Source organism: Aquarana catesbeiana, linkage group LG04, assembly GCF_042186555.1.
Source record: "Aquarana catesbeiana isolate 2022-GZ linkage group LG04, ASM4218655v1, whole genome shotgun sequence".
NCBI lineage: Eukaryota > Metazoa > Chordata > Amphibia > Anura > Ranidae > Aquarana > Aquarana catesbeiana.
The window spans coordinates 525,394,056-525,411,670 of record NC_133327.1 but is presented as its reverse complement, the minus strand read 5'-3'; the positions used below and the strand labels follow the sequence as shown (position 1 = coordinate 525,411,670).

General features: G+C 41.8%; 1 protein-coding gene across 2 annotated transcripts in view; it reads right to left on the bottom strand.

Moving 5' to 3' along the window:
- STXBP5 (syntaxin binding protein 5) overlaps positions 1–17,615 on the bottom strand; it is a 723,304-nt gene that overhangs the window by 170,875 nt on the left and 534,814 nt on the right. For both annotated transcript variants that reach the window (XM_073627823.1, XM_073627824.1), the window contains exons 11-14: positions 10,504–10,576; positions 9,691–9,838; positions 9,535–9,602; positions 4,212–4,252 (exon numbers count right to left, since the gene is read on the bottom strand). In XM_073627823.1, coding sequence (XP_073483924.1) covers positions 4,212–4,252; positions 9,535–9,602; positions 9,691–9,838; positions 10,504–10,576 — 330 coding nt within the window. The remainder of the gene's footprint in view (positions 1–4,211; positions 4,253–9,534; positions 9,603–9,690; positions 9,839–10,503; positions 10,577–17,615) is intronic.

Here is a 17,615-nt window from a genome sequence, read left to right as displayed (position 1 = left end):
GTTCATTTTTTTCCTCATTAATGTACACACAGCACCCTATATTGACAGAAAAACACAGAATTGTTGACATTTTTGCAGATTTATTAAAAAAGAAAAACTGAAATATCACATGGCACCAAGTATTCAGACCCTTTGCTGTGACACTCATATTTATCTCAGGTGCTGTCCATTTCTTCTGATCATCCTTGAGATGGTTCTTCACCTTCATTTGAGTCCAGCTGTGTTTGATTATACTGATTTGACTTGTTTAGGAAAGCCACACACCTGTCTATATAAGACCTTACCGCTCACAGTGCACGTCAGAGCAAATGAGAATCATGAGGTCAAAGGAACTGCCTGAATAGCTCAGAGACAGAATTGTGGCAAGGCACAGATCTGGCCAAGGTTACAAAAAAATTTCTGCTGCACTTAAGGTTCCTAAGAGCACAGTAGCCTCAATCCTTAAATGGAAGACGTTTGGGACGACCAGAACCCTTCCTAGAGGTGGCCGTCTGGCCAAACTGAGCTATCGGGGGGGAAGAGCCTTGGTGAGAGAGGTAAAGAAGAACCCAAAGATCACTGTGGCTGAGCTCCAGAGATGCAGTTGGGAGAAAGTTGTAGAAAGTCAACCATCACTGCAGCCCTCCACCAGTTGGGGCTTTGTGGCAGAGTGGCCCGACGGAAGCCTCTCCTCGGTGCAAGACACATGAAAGCCCGCATGGAGTTTGCTTATAAAAAAAAAAAAAAAAAAAAACACCTGAAGGACTCCAAGATGGTGAGAAATAAGATTCTCTGGTCTGATGAGACCAAGATAGAACTTTTTGGCCTTAATTCTAAGCGGCAGGTGTGGAGAAAACCAGGCACTGCTCATCACCTGTCCAATACAGTCCCAACAGTGAAGCATGGTGGTGGCAGCATCCTGCTGTGGGGGTGTTTTTCAGCTGCAGGCACAGGACAACTGGTTGCAATCGAGGGAAAGATGAATGCGGCCAAATACAGGGATATCCTGGACAAAAACCTTCTCCAGAGTGCTCAGGACCCCAGGGCCGAAGGTTTACCTTCAAACAAGACACACAGCTAAAATAACGAAGGAGTGGCTTCACAACAACTCTGTGACTGTTCTTGAATGACCCAGCCAGAGCCCTGACTTAAACCCAATTAAGCATCTTTGGAGAGACCTAAAAATGGCTGTCCACCAACGTTTACCATCCAACCTGACAGAACTGGAGAGGATCTGCAAGGAGCAATGGCTGAGGATCCCCAAATCCAGGTGTGAAAAACCTGTTGCATCTTTTCCAAAAACTCATGGCTATATTAGATCAAAAGGGTGCTTCTACTAAATACTGAGCAAAGGGTCTTAATACTTAGGACCATATGATATTTCAGTTTTTCTTTTTTAATAAATCTGCAAAAATGTCAACAATTCTGTGTTTTTCTGTCAATATGGGGTGCTGTGTGTACATTATTGAGGAAAAAAATGAACTTAAATGATTTTAGCAAATGGCTGCAATATAACAGAGTGAAAAATTTAAGGGGGTCTGAATACTTTCCATCCCCACTGTACATGTATTAATGTTCATAGTATGGGCGCATGTGCACTTGAACAAAGCATTTTTTTTCAAGCTTATTTGCATGCTTACCATATATTAGTTTTTCACATCATTTATACACAAATGCAAATATAATAACTTGTCCATTTAGTGGCTGTCCATCAAAATCAACATTTTTGGAAAGACATTTGAGACTACGGGTCTAATATATCAACGTGTTCACTAGATAAAGTGATGCTTCACTTAGTCAGCTAAGTCAGCATCAGAATTGTCAATCTGTTTTCTGGCTGTAGGGAAATATTGGCAGTTCTTAGTAATTTCAAATTGATATACTGGCCCCTATATGTGTAACCAGATCACAATTATTGATACTGACAATTATTGATATAACTACAAAGTGATGTAATCACTTCCAGTGAACATTTATAGTTCTCTGAACACTGAGATTAAGATAAAGCAAAGCTGAAATATGTAGTGAGTAAATATGGCAGTCACAATGTACAGGTATAATTTAATGTATGTATACAATTCAAATCTATTGAGTAAATATGGCAGTCACAATGTACAGGTATAATTTAATGTATGTATACAATTCAAATCTATAGATAGATATTAAAGTACATCACCAAACAAAACTTTAAAGCGATACTAAAGTCTTGTTTTTTTTTTTCTTTAAAAATAACAAACATGTCATACTTAACTGCTCTGTGCAATGGTTTTCCACAGAGCAGCCTGGATCCTCTTCTCGGGTCCCTCTTCGGTGCTCTTGGCCCCTTCCTTCTGTGGAGTGCCCCCACAGCAAGCAGCTTGCTATGGGGCACCTGAGACGAGCCGCAGCTCCATGTATCCATTCAGACAGGGAGCTATTGTTCAGCCGTGCCCTCCTCTCTCCTGATTGGCTAACTGACAGCAGTGGTAGCCAAAGGCACCACTGCTGTGTCTCAGCTAATCAGGAGGGAGAGTCCCGGATGACCGAGTCACTCGTGCACATCACTGGACAGAGATGGGGCTTAGGTAAGTATTAAGGGGGCTGCTACACACAAAAGGTTGAGTTGAGAAATCATATTTAATGGGGACAGACAGCAATATAAAGCTGATAGATGTCTAACTGTACCTTCCTTGCTGTTTGTGTCCTTCACATCTTGTACTAGTGACATTGTCCTCAAGATGTCCAAAGAGGATGGTAAAAACCGAAAGAGGTTCCAGCCCTTATTCACTGACCCACTGACTGTAGCTACAGTTAAAGTACTTGTGTAAGCAAAACTTTTTTTTGGAGTAGAGGAGGGTTAGACCTTCTGAAGGTTTCATTGCCAAGTGGAATAGGTGAAAAGGATCCTTAGGAGTCCAAAGCCTTTTCAACTGGTTAAAACAAGCAGGGCAAAGGACAGCCAATGCATTTCAGGGGCCACACAGTCCCCTTTCATCAGGGCTGGGTGAAGTGGCAGAATGTTAAAAGGACTCAAAAGTACTCCTAGGCAGAGGATGTTAGAAACAACGGTCAGTGCTGATCTTCTACTGTGAACATTCGGCCATTTCACCCAGCCCTAATGAAGGGGACTTGTGTGGCCCCAAAAAAACGTTGGCTGTCCTCTGCCCTGCCTGTCAGTTGAACAAAAACCAGACTTTGGACTCCTAAGAATTTTTCATATGGCGCTTGGATTTTTAAACTTGGGTGAATGTCCTCTCCTGCTGGATTCCTGTTTTTAAAGTAGTTTTAAAGTCTCTGTTTTTTTTTTTTCCAACACCTTAATGCATTCTCCACATTAAAGTAAAAAAAAAACTGTCTAGGTTTCCCCTCCCCCAGCCTCCCCTCTTATATTTACCTGAGCCCAATTTTGATCCAGCACTGCGCATTAGAGTAGCAGCTCTCACCCTCCTCAAAGGGCAGATTGATAGTAGTGGGAGCCATTGGCTCCTGGCTGCTGCTGTCAATCAAATCCGATGATGAGGAAGCGGGGGGCAGGGCAAATGAGTGAGCCTTCACAAGTACCCCCCTTGAAAGCAGCTTGCTGAGGGGGTTACTCAAAGGGGGGAGGGGCCAGGAGTGTTAGCAGGGGACCTGAGAAAAGGAGGATCAGGGCTTCTCGGTGCAAAACCATTGCACACAGTAGGCAAGTATAACATGTTTTTTACATTTTGAAAATGTTGTGAAAACTGTACCCAACACTCCTCTACCAATACGTCTTGAAGTTTTCATTGCCAAAAAAGGTTTTGCTATTGAAACACTAACACGTATTAGTAAAATTTCTATTAGGATGGTTATAGTTTTTCACAACATAGAGGTCTAAAAAGATGAATATAAATTTATAATATAAATTTATCCCTTCATGCTCAAGGTGGATGGTTCTAGCAGTTTTAGAATTTATCCAAACATGAATAAATGCATAAAACAAAACAGGTTACAAACTGGACACTGTCTGCTGTGTATTTTCACAAGTGTACTGCATTTTTTAATGAACATGTTATTTATGAAGCAATTTTTAGAAATATAGCAAAATTATGTTTTAGTAGAGAACAGACCAGGCAATGGCAGATGTTTTGTCTAGGTGTCATTTCGAATTTTTTCAAAATATACATACAGGTATACGAGTAGATTTTATTCTACACTCATCTGACACTTATCTTTGCTAAATTGGCTGTAACACAGGTACTGTTAACAATTCTAATATTGAAATGACATACTTGCTGAAGCATCCCAAAATTTGATCGATCCATCTGCATGACTAGAATATAAAAAAAACAAAAAAAAAACAAAAACACACACATTAACACAAGTACTTTTTATTAGCAGAAAACATTATGGAAGAAAATAATCAAATATCAATAGTCTGTTTAAAAGGCAGAACTAAGAATAAGTAACTCCGCCTTTTCTTTTCAGTAGAGAAGATAAAAGAGGGAAGAAGATCGATAGGACACCCTGGGTGACCCTAAGAGGCTGAAGAATGAATTGGAGGGGAAGGGAATGTTGGGGTGCGCTCACATGGCGTCCTCAGATACTGTCCAGGAATGTTTTAAGATATATATACAGACCCCAACGCTCCCATATGTTATTGTGCACACCTAATCATTTAAATTTTTTAGTTTATGGATTTTGAATGTGAAGGTCTCCACTGACATATCTCCCTGATGTGAAGATACCTTGCTTCCATTTTTAGCTTTAAGTCATAGTATGGCAGTTAAAATATGGGTAATGAGCTATTTTAGCTGTTTAAATCTGCTCTTAAAACGATATCATGAGCACGCTCACAAATGGTGCTTTTCACGCTTATTTACAGTATATACTCTACATATAAGGTCTTTGTGAGTGAAACACAATAGTGGGGGACACTCAGCGATTTTCCATGATCCTGTAGTTGAATAAAGTTTGCAGTAAAGTTCTGGAATGCAGCTTCTATTTTTTGTATATGTAGAAGACTTGATTGTCAACCGTCTGGAAATTCACCGCTAGTTTGAAAAAAAAAATAAGATTTTTACAGCTTTCCGTGAATGTTCGTAAAAATTTGTACTTTTTTTTAACAAGCAGGTTAGTGTTTGGTTCTGCAAGTGTAAGAACCCCTTGATAGCTTGATGCTGCATCCACTTATCCAGGCAGAGCTTTTTTCAGGCCAAGTACTGGCACCTCTGCCAAAAGAGACTGGAGAAAGTTGGGATTATACTTAAATAGAGCAGCTGGCGCTGGCCGTGGCATGAGCACGTGGCAGTATTTGCGGATACTGCTTGTCTAGTTCAGGCAGTCCTGACTGAGTGATCTCAACTATGCTTTGTCTCTCTGTATCCCTGCATTGATAGGAAGCCTGTGCGTGTCTGGTGGCAATAGCTCTGGAAGACTGTGCGCCCCTGAGATAACCAGTGTCCTGCGGTATCCTGCTCTTCTGCAGCTGCATTCATCCATCTGGTACGGTCAAAGAGGGAAATTTGCAGTTGGTAGAAGAGCACTGTACTGGGGGAGGGGGGAGATTTGGGGTATAAGGTAATGTCATTTTAGTTCCAAAAGTGACCAATGAGCCTTGAATGTTGCACGTACAACACTCTTGAACCCTGCACGTACAACACTCTTGAACCCTGCACGTACAACACTCTTGAACCCTGCACGTACAACACTCTTGAACCCTGCACGTACAACACTCCTGGTATTTATTGCCTCCTTAAGACCATCCCACGGTAAGTGCAGGAGGAAATACGTCTGCCTCTTGAATTTTTTTTAGCTGGTTTGGAATTTTGCATTAAAGTACTGTGTCACAACTGCAAGCCAAGCCTGTGGTACAGTCCCATTGAGCTCAACTGGCAAGTTTTAACAGTTGATACCGCCTGTGAAACTTGTCATGCCAAGTTAAAATTGACACACTGTAAAGCTAAGCCATGGCAATGTGTACCAACCAGCTGATATGTTAATTTAGGTAGTCGGGAACTACCTCAGGATTTGGTTTTCAACTGTATCCAAGGGTGGCTGATAATTTGTCACACTGTTTTGACTTTTTAAATGCAAACCAGGAAAATGTTTTGTTGTGGGTATTGTCAGTGTCTACTAGGGATGATCTCGATGTTCGGGTCCAACATAAGTTCAACTCGAACATCGGGTGTTCGCCCGTTCGCAGAACAGCGAATATTATAGGGAGTTTGGGGGAAATTTGAGCGCTGCAGAATGCCCCATAATGCACTGCGAGATCGCAGTGCATTTCTGTATGATGATTGGCCAAAGCATGCACCTGACCTGCATACTTTGGACAATAATAGCGCGCTCTGCTGAGAGAGCCATAATTGGCCAAAGGCAGGGTGCCTTTGGCCAATCATGGCTCAGGGGGACTAAGTCCACGCCCCACACTATATACAGCTGCTTACACGACGGCCGTGTGTAGTGTTGTTGGCGTGGACAGAGAGCTTAAGCAGGCAGGTTATTCAATTAGTGGCATATATACATACACACACACACACAGACAGATATAGATATATATACCCCCTGAAGTGTATTAGAAACTGTATACCAACAAATGCACTTTTGATATAGGCTACAATGGCACAAAAACACTTAAAATTAAACAAACTTAATTCAGGTCTCATAAAAGTCAATATAAAATTAAAAATCAAGATTAAGGACTGGTCCCTCTATCTATACACATTCAGTTGTTTACAATGGTTAAGAATTCATAAACACTTGACTTTTCCAGGTCTACTTTAGCATATAACCTATACTTCCCAAAAAATTGCTTTTGAAAGACCGCGTGCAAATACAAGTGTGACATAAAATATTGCAACAACCGCAATTTTATTCTCTAGGGTGTCTGCTAAAATAATATATATATATATATATATATATATATATATATATATATATATATATATATATATATATATATATATATATATATATATATATATATATATATATATATATATATATATATGTGTTTGGGGGTTCCAAGTAATTTTCTAGCAAAAAATACTGATTTTAACTTGTAAGCAACAAATGTCAGAAAAAGGCTTAGGCTCTGTTCACATCTTAGTATACTGGGCGACAATCGTGGTAATTTAGCGCAAACAGAATTGCAAGACACCGGTCGCCCAAAAGAAGCGCTTGTACTTCTTTGGGGCGACAGGTGTCCCACAATTCTGATTGCGTAATGTTACCGCAATTGTCGCACGACGAATCGTGGCAAAATTGAGCCACGTTTGGGGTGCTATTGAAAGTGACAGGGAACGCACGGGCATCCCACGATTTGCCGCCATTTCAAATCACGGGCAGAATCGCAGCAATTCTGCAACAGAGACGTGAATGGAACCTCCGTCTTTGTGGTTAAACTGACCTCATTTACAGACCAAAGTTCATTCTATTGATCTAAAAGAACCAAGACATATATTGTTTCTCTTTTATCTCAGCGCTGGGCAATGTTGTGATAAACTTGGCAGGCTGCCTTTTTTTTTTTTGACAGCTGTCAGCTGTGAGCAGAGAACAACTCTGCACAGAATTGTGGAAATGCCGGATTAAGATCGTGAGGGGGGTTGAATCGAGATTGCGGTTTTTTAACAAATAAATCATGCAGCTCTAGTATACTGGACTGAAACCTGAGGGAAGGTGGCGGCTTGGTACTTTTGATGAGACTGTAATCTTGTTCATACATGTGAGTGAATACATTTAAAAAAAAAAAATACATATACACAATCTATATATATAAAAATTGTTTTAACATTATGGTCTGTACTACGGTATGAAGCAGTTTCCCATTGTTTGAGCAGATCTTTGATTGGTGTTATGCTGACTGTCAAACCTATTGATGCATCTGCCTGCAGTCTTTGCTCACATCATCACAGGCAATATAAGGCTTTGTTGCCCCAAAGGAGACCATTCTCCTGAGTACAGATATTGTAGTCAGAGGAAGTTTGCATGCCAGTTTACCACACCTAGAATGTGCACGGTAGACCGTGCTGGAATGTGAAGATTCACTCAAGCAAGAATCTGGTTAACTTTTGAGTAACAAGACCTCTGGTTCCTCCCAAATGGATTGAATACAGGTAAGATGTCCTTGTAGTTAAGTGGTCCTGCAGAAAGGGAATAACCAAATCACTTTGAGCTTCAGTATGTGGATTGGGAGATGAGCTTCCCCAAGCAAACAAGTCCCCTGGACCGATAGGGTGACCAGGACTCCTCTTAACACCTTAGGCTGGAATCCACTGAGAAGAAGCTGAATATTTGGAGTAGATAACACAGAAGCCCATCAACACAGTAGCGCAGGGCAAGTGGCATGAGTTCTAACTGATGGGAGACATTAAGTATTCATTTGAATTCATCCAGAAGCTCTGGACATATTGAGCTTATCTGTGTATGTGATTTTTATTTTCCAACAGTTCCCATATATACTTCTAAGTAATCTAAAAGTCTTATCAAGTTGCCAACAATCGCAGCTAGTACCCATTTTAATGCTTTAACAGTAAAGAACCCTTTCTGCAATTTAGATTAAATCTTTTCTTCTAATCTCAAATAAGGACCACATATCCTCTTCAGGAATGTTAGAGTACAGAGTACAGTGGTTTACTGTAGTGAGTATAAATTTTCTGTTATCACATTTTTTTTGGGGTACTCACCTTACACTACAGCGGCAGCCCTATTACATATGTACATGTGGGTGGGTGTGTAAATGCACACATATATGTATATCTTGTATTTATTCATCAATTTGCAATTTTATTTTTCTCCACGGCGTGGGTTTTAGCTTTATTATTTTTATGTGATGCAATGGCAGGAAACCTCCAGCTGAAGCCAAGTTACTGTTGGCCTGTAATTGGGACACTGTGACAGGCCATTTAGTTGACCAGGCGTATTTGCCCTCCTAGGAAAAAACCCCACAGGCTGTCAAAAAAAAAAAAAAAGAAAATGCATGCACTCTTACTGACACTGGAAAGACACCCAGGGTCTATATTATCTGGCATGTTAACCAGCCAGTAACTTGCCTGACATAAAACCAAAGGAACCAATATTTCCAGGAGGAAAATTGTATGTCCTGACTCCTAGAAGCTATGCAAATAACAGAGTTGCTCCAGTGTGGAGGGAAGGGGGCAGAGAAGCTGGCCTCAAGCAGGGGCTTCCCCCTGGAATGTCTTGTTTTTAGATGTACCTTGAGCAGGGGTCTCAAACTGCCGGCCCTCCAGCTGTTTTGCAAAACCAAAAGTCCCATCATGCCTGTGGGAGTCATGCTTGTAACTGTCAGCCTTGCAATGCCTCATGGGACTTGTAGTTTCGCAACAGCTGGAGGGCTGCCAGTTTGCGACCCCTGACCTAGAGACTTACTCCTGCAGATAGTCCTATACCCAGTAGGTGATTATTCATGACAGAGTTGCATCCTCCAATGAAAGAGAAACAAATATTTTAAACTTTTGTTTGTAAAAAGGCTTTTTCTCTATTGCAGTACTTATTGCTTCTGATTGCACAATGCCAGACAAAAACATTGACTGGACAAAACCAAGATACATGTGATAGTCAGGAATGATATCCATTTGTTTGTTTGCAACATACCCTGTGATTATTATCTCCGGATAGCTCTGTGTGCCAACACCCCAGTTACCACCACTGATAGGCCATTCCTGTAATAAAAAAACAGCTCATAAAATGTACCAGTCATTGTGTGCGAACATAATAGAAGTTGAACAAATTGCCACATTTCTTGCATACCTTTTTACTGTAACCCTGCCGTTTTTGCCGGGCCCCAACATAATAAAGTGCAGGGATAAGGTCTGAGGGGCAGTCTGCAAAGTACTCACAACATGTTACAGGCGACTCATGTATGCTCAGTGGATAAGGGTTTTCAAATATAGGATATCTGTAATAAAAAAATAACAAAAAAAAAAATAAAGAAAAAGCCGGCTTTTAAATACACACATATTCCAATCACAAATCCAGGTAATTCAAACTGAACGTTTAAAAATGTACAAATAGCTCCAAAGATACAGTTGAATTTATATGCAAAAATTAACTTTTCCTGTAAAAGCTGAGTGTGGCCCGGTTCCTTCCCATTGGTCCTTTGGTGATGGGTGAATTCACTGACCAATAGGGAGGATCAATATGCAGTGAGGGATCACTTCACTCTATACTTCTATTTTTTTTTTTTTTTTTTGACATATCCTGGTGAATTGATTCACCAGCTTTTTAGATCTTTTGGGCTCTGGTGCCTAGACATTTGAACTTGAATTTCAAGATCCACCAGCCAGCCATGGTCCTTTCAGTGGGTGCACCCTTTCTCTCAGAATATTAATTTAACAATAGAGGAAGAATGAGTGAGGCTCTTTGCTGAAGCATAAGAGCGATGCGATAGACAGGCAGAGTCACAATCACTGGCAGTCCACCAGAGATGCTCGTGAGTATTCAGACCTCCAAAATCCTAGGTGAGATATTAGTTTTAGATCAAAAGTACTGTGTAAGAAAATTATTTGGATTTTCCATTACAAAGTATACATAGGTATGAGAGTGTGAATAACAAAATCTTACCCATTTTGTGCAAGATCGATAACTACTAAATCTTGTTCTAGAAGTACAACAACAGCATAAGGTTCCTGGACATCTGTAAAGCAAATAAATAAAACACATTTAAATCTACAGATAACATTTTCAGTGTTACAAATTACCATGATATTCTCAAGAGTACCCTTTGTGACCAGGTTGCTGTGACAATGGAATAAATTATACAACGTAGTATTATTCTACATAGATTAAAGTGGAATTAAAGGCAAAAAATTTGCATATTCAGTCTGTCACTAGCATTAACACAGCTGTTTTTGTTTTTCCCAAGCCCCTCTAACAGTTTTATTACATGTCGATCATGCCTGTAGATTTGTGTTATCTTCCACTTGCCACAACCCAAGTTTTCCAGTCATAGGTTCAGCTACAGGGATTTGGGCAAACCATATTACACAGTCATTGGGTGCTTGCAGCTTTTATTAGGACTACAGAACACCACCTCTCCATAACATAGGGGCTGTTCTGTAGCTCACAGAAGAAATAGGCAGCCCTAATCAACAGTGCTTCAGATAGCACTTCAGAGGTCACAGGAACTTTCAAGATAACTGGAATTTTGGCAGCATAAACCAGTATTTTTTCATACAGATCAAACATCTTCTGTTCATTGACAAAATAAACATTGCTGTCCGATTTCATTACAACAGAGCGAGTAGCACTGTAACCCTATTTCTTTTTCATACATCATGGGACACAGAGTTAGGCTAATATTCATTACCTGCAGGGTTATACCCCATCTCCAGGTGAATGGACACTGTTAGACCAAAGGTCTTTAGACAGGAAGTGATCCCCTATATCAGTGGTCATCAACCCTGTCCTCAGAGCCCACTAACAGGCCAGGTTTGCAAGATAACTGAAATACATCACAGGAGATATCATTTGTTGCTCAGTGATTGCAGTATTCTAGTCTGCATCTCCCTAAGGTAATACATAAAACCTGGCCTGTTAGTGGGCCCTGAGGACAGGGTTGATGACCACTGCCCTATATAACCCCTCCCACACAGGAAGCACTTCAGTTTTTTTTTACCAGTGTCTGCAAGGTGGATGGCATGATTTGAGCTCTCTGAGCTCCAGGTCTCTAGTCCCACAAATGGTTCTTAAATGAATCAAGGTATTGACCGATCGGATCCATTTGACACAGGCTTTATATGCTTAAATGGTACCTGAGCCTCGCAAAGAAGACTCAAGATCCCGCAAGGTTTTGCCTGTAATGCGGCCTCCGGTTGCTGGACCCTGCGTAGTGGAATCCTGGACACTACAGCGCTAAGGCATTCCTGCAGGGTGCTGCACAGGTTCAAGGGAGTGGACCCTAAACATGAAAAGGGTACCCAGTCCTTGAAGGTCCTCAAGCTACAGGAACCTGCCGTGAAGGGTGATGATTGGGCTCTGGCCCTGCGCCTGGACAGGTAAGTAAAACCCCTTTTTTTATTGTGGGGTGTCCCAGTGATTGTAAAAATCAGTCAAGCTAGCTAAAGGCTGGACACCTGTGTGTGGTGACCATATGGGGGAATTTTGGGCTAGCTGTGGGTGTTTGCAAGGTGTATCTTTTTAGCTTGTGTCTGACTGTTTTTTTACCTGTATGATAGTGGTGCGCCATTTCGCCTCGGTTCACCATGGGGCACGTACAGTCGCAAGAGTGCCGTTGTGCTCAGCAGCTGTTGTTTGGTGGCCAAGGAGTGATTGTAGAGGTTCCTGTATTAGAAAGGGGCACAGGGTTTTACTCAAACCTGTTTACGGTTCAGAAACCAAACGGGGACATAAGGTCCATTTTGGACCCAAGATCCCTGAACAAGTATCTATTGATACAGTCCTTTAGGATGGAGTCTGTCTGCTCAGTAGTAACCTCACTCCAGAGGGGAGACTTTCTAGCCTCCATCGATAAGAGATGTGTATTTACACGTACCTATCTTTCAGCCTCAGAGGTTTCTACGTTTTGCAGTAGAGGAACCTAATTTTCAGTTTGTGGCTCTACCCTTCGGGCTTGCTACAGTTCCCCGGGTGTTCACAAAGGTGCTAGCACCAGTACTGCGTCTTTTAAGGGCCCAAGGTGCTCGAGTATCTGGGCCACCTCCTGCTCAGAGATCACTCATTACAGGCTCTAGAACAGAGCATAATATACACAGTGAGGTATTTGAAAAGCTTAGGCTGGATCAATAATGCCAAAAAGTCAGCCTTGAAACCAGCTCAAAGTCTAAAGTATTTAGGTCTGATCCTAGACATGGTCCAAGCAAGAGTATTCTTGCCACTTGTAAGGATCTGTGTTCTGAAAGTTCAGGTGTATCAGATGAGGAGCACCAGACAACCCTCCATTTGGCTCTGTATGAGTTTTCTAGGGAGGATGGTATCCTCCTTCGAGGCAGTGCCCTATGCACAGTTCCATTCCAGGCCTTTACAACAAGACATCTTGTTGGCTTGAAACAGAAGAGGAAAAGCCCTGGATTATCCAGTGTGCTTATCTCCTCAGGCACGCTTAAGCCTAAACTGGTGGTTGCAGAATCAGAACCTACGAAAAGGAAAATCCTTTTCTCCCAGTAACTTGGAGAGTACTGACTACAGATGCCAGTCTCTCAGGCTGGGGAGCAACCCTAGAAGGGCTCACAGCTCAGGGGAAATGGTCAGGGACAGAACAGATCCTGCCCATCAACATCCTGGAATTACGGGCAGTACGTCTGGCCCTACGGTCCTGAATGGTGGAGTTTCAGGACTGCCCTATCAGGGTTCAGTCCGACAATGCCACTGCAGCGGCCTATATAAACCACCAAGGCGGTACCAGGAGTCGTTCAGCTCTGAAAGAGGTGAACCACATACTAGCCTGGGCAGAGGGACATGTGCCAATTATATTGGTAGTCCATATCTCGGGAGTAGAGAACTGGAAGGCAGATTATCTTGATGGCAGCTGATCTGCCCGGGGGAATGGTCCCTACACCCAGAGGTGTTCCAGGAAATTTGCCAATGTTGGGGATGGCCAGAGGTCGACCTACTGGCATCCAGGTTCAACTACTACAGTAGTTTGTGTGCCGAACAAGAGATTCTCTGGCAATTGGAGCAGATGCTCTAATAGTTCCATGGAGCCAGTACTCCCTGGTTTATGCTTTGTCTCCGATCCATCTCCTTCCACATTTGTTGCGCAGGATTCGGAGAGAGGGGGTTCCAGTCATTCTGGTGGCACCAGCCTGGCCCAGAAGGCCCTGGTTCCTGGAGATTGTGAGACAATAGACAGTCCATGGACGCTTCCATGTCGTCCCAATCTACTGTCTCAAGGTCCTATATTCCACCCCAGTTTACAGTCTCTAAATTTGACGGCATGGCTATTGAAGCCAGGGTACTAAAGGACCGTGGCATCTCGGGACCAGTAGTGTCTACCCTAGTGAATGCTAGAAAAGCGGTCACTAGGAAGATTTATCATAAGGTCTGGAAGACTTATATTGCTTGGTGTTAAGCCAGAAAAAGGCATCCTCGGAAATACGCGATTGGGAGAATTCTCTCTTTTCTACAGTCAGCTGTGGAATTTGAGTACAGAGGTCAAGTTTCGGCCCTATCAGTATTCTTCCAAAGGCCTTTAGCTTCCCATTCACTGATCCGAACCCTTTTGCAGGGGGGCAACTCGCTTGCTCCCCCCCCATTAGGTCACCTATGTGTCCCTGGGACTTGAATTTGGTGTCTGTTACAGAAGCAACCATTTGAACCTATTAAGGAAATTACATTAGACTTGTTGTCATGCAAGCTAGCCTTCCTAATGGCTATCACCTTGGCTAGAAGGGTGTCGGAGTTGGCAGCCCTTTCGTGCAGGGAACCATACTTGATCCTTCACCACAACAGGGTCGTGTTATGACCTGTTCCATCCTCTTTGCCAAGAGTTGTGTCAGCCTTTCATTTAAATAAGGACATTATTTTGCCTTCTTTTTTCTCTCAGCCTCGTTTGGCGGAAGAGAGACTGCATTCTTTGGACGTTGTCCGGGCAGATTTATTTGTCTAGATCTGCAGAGGTGCAAGGATCAGACTTTTCTTTTACCAAAAGGACCCAAGAAGGTGCAGGCAGCTTCCAAGGCTTCCATTGCCAATTGGGTCCGTCAATTGATCATTCGGGCCTACGGTCTGAAACATAAAGTTCCTCCCTTTAGGGCGAAAGCTCATTCTACCGGGGTGTAGGAACCTCCTGGGCTTTTCACCATCAGGTATCTGTGGCTCAGATTTGTAAGGTTGCTACCTTGTCTTCAGTGCATACGTTCACAAAATGTTATCAAGTGGATATTCGAGCTGCCGTATAAGTTCTGATTACTATTGTTTGGCAGGGTGTCTCCCTCCCCTCAAGGCTATTGCTCTGGGACATCCCAGCAGGTAATGAATATTAGCCTGTGTCCCATGATGTGTGAAAAAGAAAAAAAAAAAAGATTTTTTCGTCATACTTACCTGTAAAAACCTTTTGAGTACATCATGGGACACAGAGATCCCTCCCCTCTTTTTTGAGGATTCAGTGCTTGCTACAAAACTGAAGTACTTCCTGTATGGGAGGGGTTATATAGGGGATCACTTCCTGTCTAAAGACCTTTGGTCTACCAGTGTCCATTCACCTGGAGATGGAGTAGAACCCAGGAGGTAATGACTATTAGCCTGACTCGGTGTCCCATGATGTACTCAAAGAAAAGGATTTTACAGGTAAGTATGATGAAAAAATCCTATTATCACTATATAAAAGTGTGCAGAGTCTTTACTTTTTCTTTAATCTTTTACAACCCCAATTCCATAAATGTTGGGATGCTGTGTGAAATCTACATAAAAACAGAATGCAATGGTTTGCAAATCTCACAAACCCATATTTAGTCACAACAAAAAAATAGAAAACATATCAAATGTTTAAAATGAGAAAATGTACTAATTTATAAATAAAATGCTAATTCTGAAACTAATGGTAGCAACATGTCTCAAAAAAGTTGAGACAGGGCCATGTTTACCACAATGTAGCAACCCCTTTTATTTTAACAGTCTGTAAACGTCTGGAAACTGAGGAGACCAGTTGCATGAGTTTTGGGAGAGGAATGTTGTCCCATTCTTGTCTGATATAGGATTCTAACTACTCAACAGTCCTGGGTCGTCTGTTGTATTTTTAGATTCAAGATTCAATTGGTAAAAGGTCTGGACTGCAGGCAGGCCAGTTAAGCAACCAGACTCTCCTGTGGGGTATGACGCCGCTTAAATCTGACCCAGTGCTTCAGATGTAGCTATGACTGTGTATGGCCCTCAGCCTGTGCTGCTCCGGCCACTCCCCCTGACATGTTAGCCTCCCGGGAGGGGGGGGGCAAAACATGTCAGGGGGCGTGGCCAGAGCACTGCTGGCTAAGGCCATAACACAGCCATCTCCACATCTGAAGCACTGGGTCTTTTTTTTATCAAATAATTTTTACAACAAAAAAATAAAAAACACTTATCACATTACCCCACCCGACACATTTGTGTAGAGAAAAATACAAAAACAAAACAGAAAATTTCCCCCTCTATCTGCATTCGTCAGACCCTATTTTAATTCCCTCCTTCACATTATTCCTAAGTAGTATCTATTTTATATAGATTCATTTCACTCCAATCGGTTTTGAGCGGCGTCCTACCCAACAAATGTCCACGCTTCTGAATTTGTGACCGACACCTTCTGCTTTCTGAGTACTGATAGGGACACCAGTTATCCTCCAGCTTCGAGCAGCGCTCCAAGTCCACACGTGATCATCCGCACTCTTACTATGAAAGCCATGCTGTAGATGCAGTATGCGGCTTAATATTTTCCTTCTGAAATATGTAAGGCCTTTTCTGAAAAAGGTGTCATCTGGATGGGAGCATATGCTGCTCTAAAAGTGGGATATATCTTTCAGCATCGATGGTGCCTTTCAAGATGTGCAAGCTGCTCAACCCATATGCACTAATGCACCCTCATACCATCACAGATGCAGATTTTTAAACTGAGTGCTGATAACCTAGAAGGTGCCTCTCCTCTTTTAGTTCTGAGAAACCTAGCACCCATGGTTGTCAAAAAGTAAAATCTCCATTTATCTGACCACAGAACAGTTTTCCACTTTGGGCCAGAACTAAATTAAAATGGTCTGTTGCAGAGAAGACAGCAGAGTTTCTGAATGTTCAGATGTTGCAGCTTAGATAGAGCTTTGCATTTTTGTTGCATTTTGGATAACATGGAGAACATTGTATGCAGTGATTTTTTGAAGGTATTCGTGAGCCCATGCAGTGATGTTTATCACAGAATCATGTGTTTTTAATGCAGTGCTTTTTGCGGGCCTGAAGACCACAGTCCTTGAACATTGTGTTTCAGCCTTGCACACAGATTTCTCCAGATTCTCTGAATCTATTCATATTATGTACTGTAGATTATATATTTAAAAGGTTTTTCAATTTTACATTGAGGAACATTATTCTGAAATTGTTCAACAATTTTTAGATGCAGCTTGTTACAGATTGGTGAACCTCTGCTCATCTTTACTTCTAAGACACTGACTCTCTAAAGTCCCATACACACAATCTGACTTTTTGTCAACAAACATGCAAATTACCTGTTTTAAGGCAAGATCCGACCGTGTGAACACTCCACCGGACAAATTTTGGCTGTGCAAACAAACTTTCCTGCAACAAAAGTCCTACGTCGGCTAGTCCGATCGTGTGTACACAAATCCATCGGACTTTAGTCAAAAGTACAAACACGCATGCTCAGAACCAATGCAAAAGATCAGACAATACAGAAGTTGAAGGGTGGCGGTAAAGAGGTGAAAAAATCATGTGATTTGGTGAAAGTTGGCTGATCAGGTGTACGATGCTTAAGATGCTTTTTTTTATACTCAATCATGTTACTGACCTGTTGCCAATTAACCTAATTGGCTGCAAAATATTCTTCCAGCTCTTCCATGTACTACATACTTTGCTAGCTTTTTTTTTTTTTAAATTTTAAGATTTTTATTATGTTTTTCAAAGAGAAAAGAAAAGTACAGAAACATCGCCAATTGGGCATACCCTGGCGTCTTAGCATTTATACAAACGGCAATGAGAAAAGAGCTTATTTAAGTGTAATTTTGATTGATCTAAAGCAAACA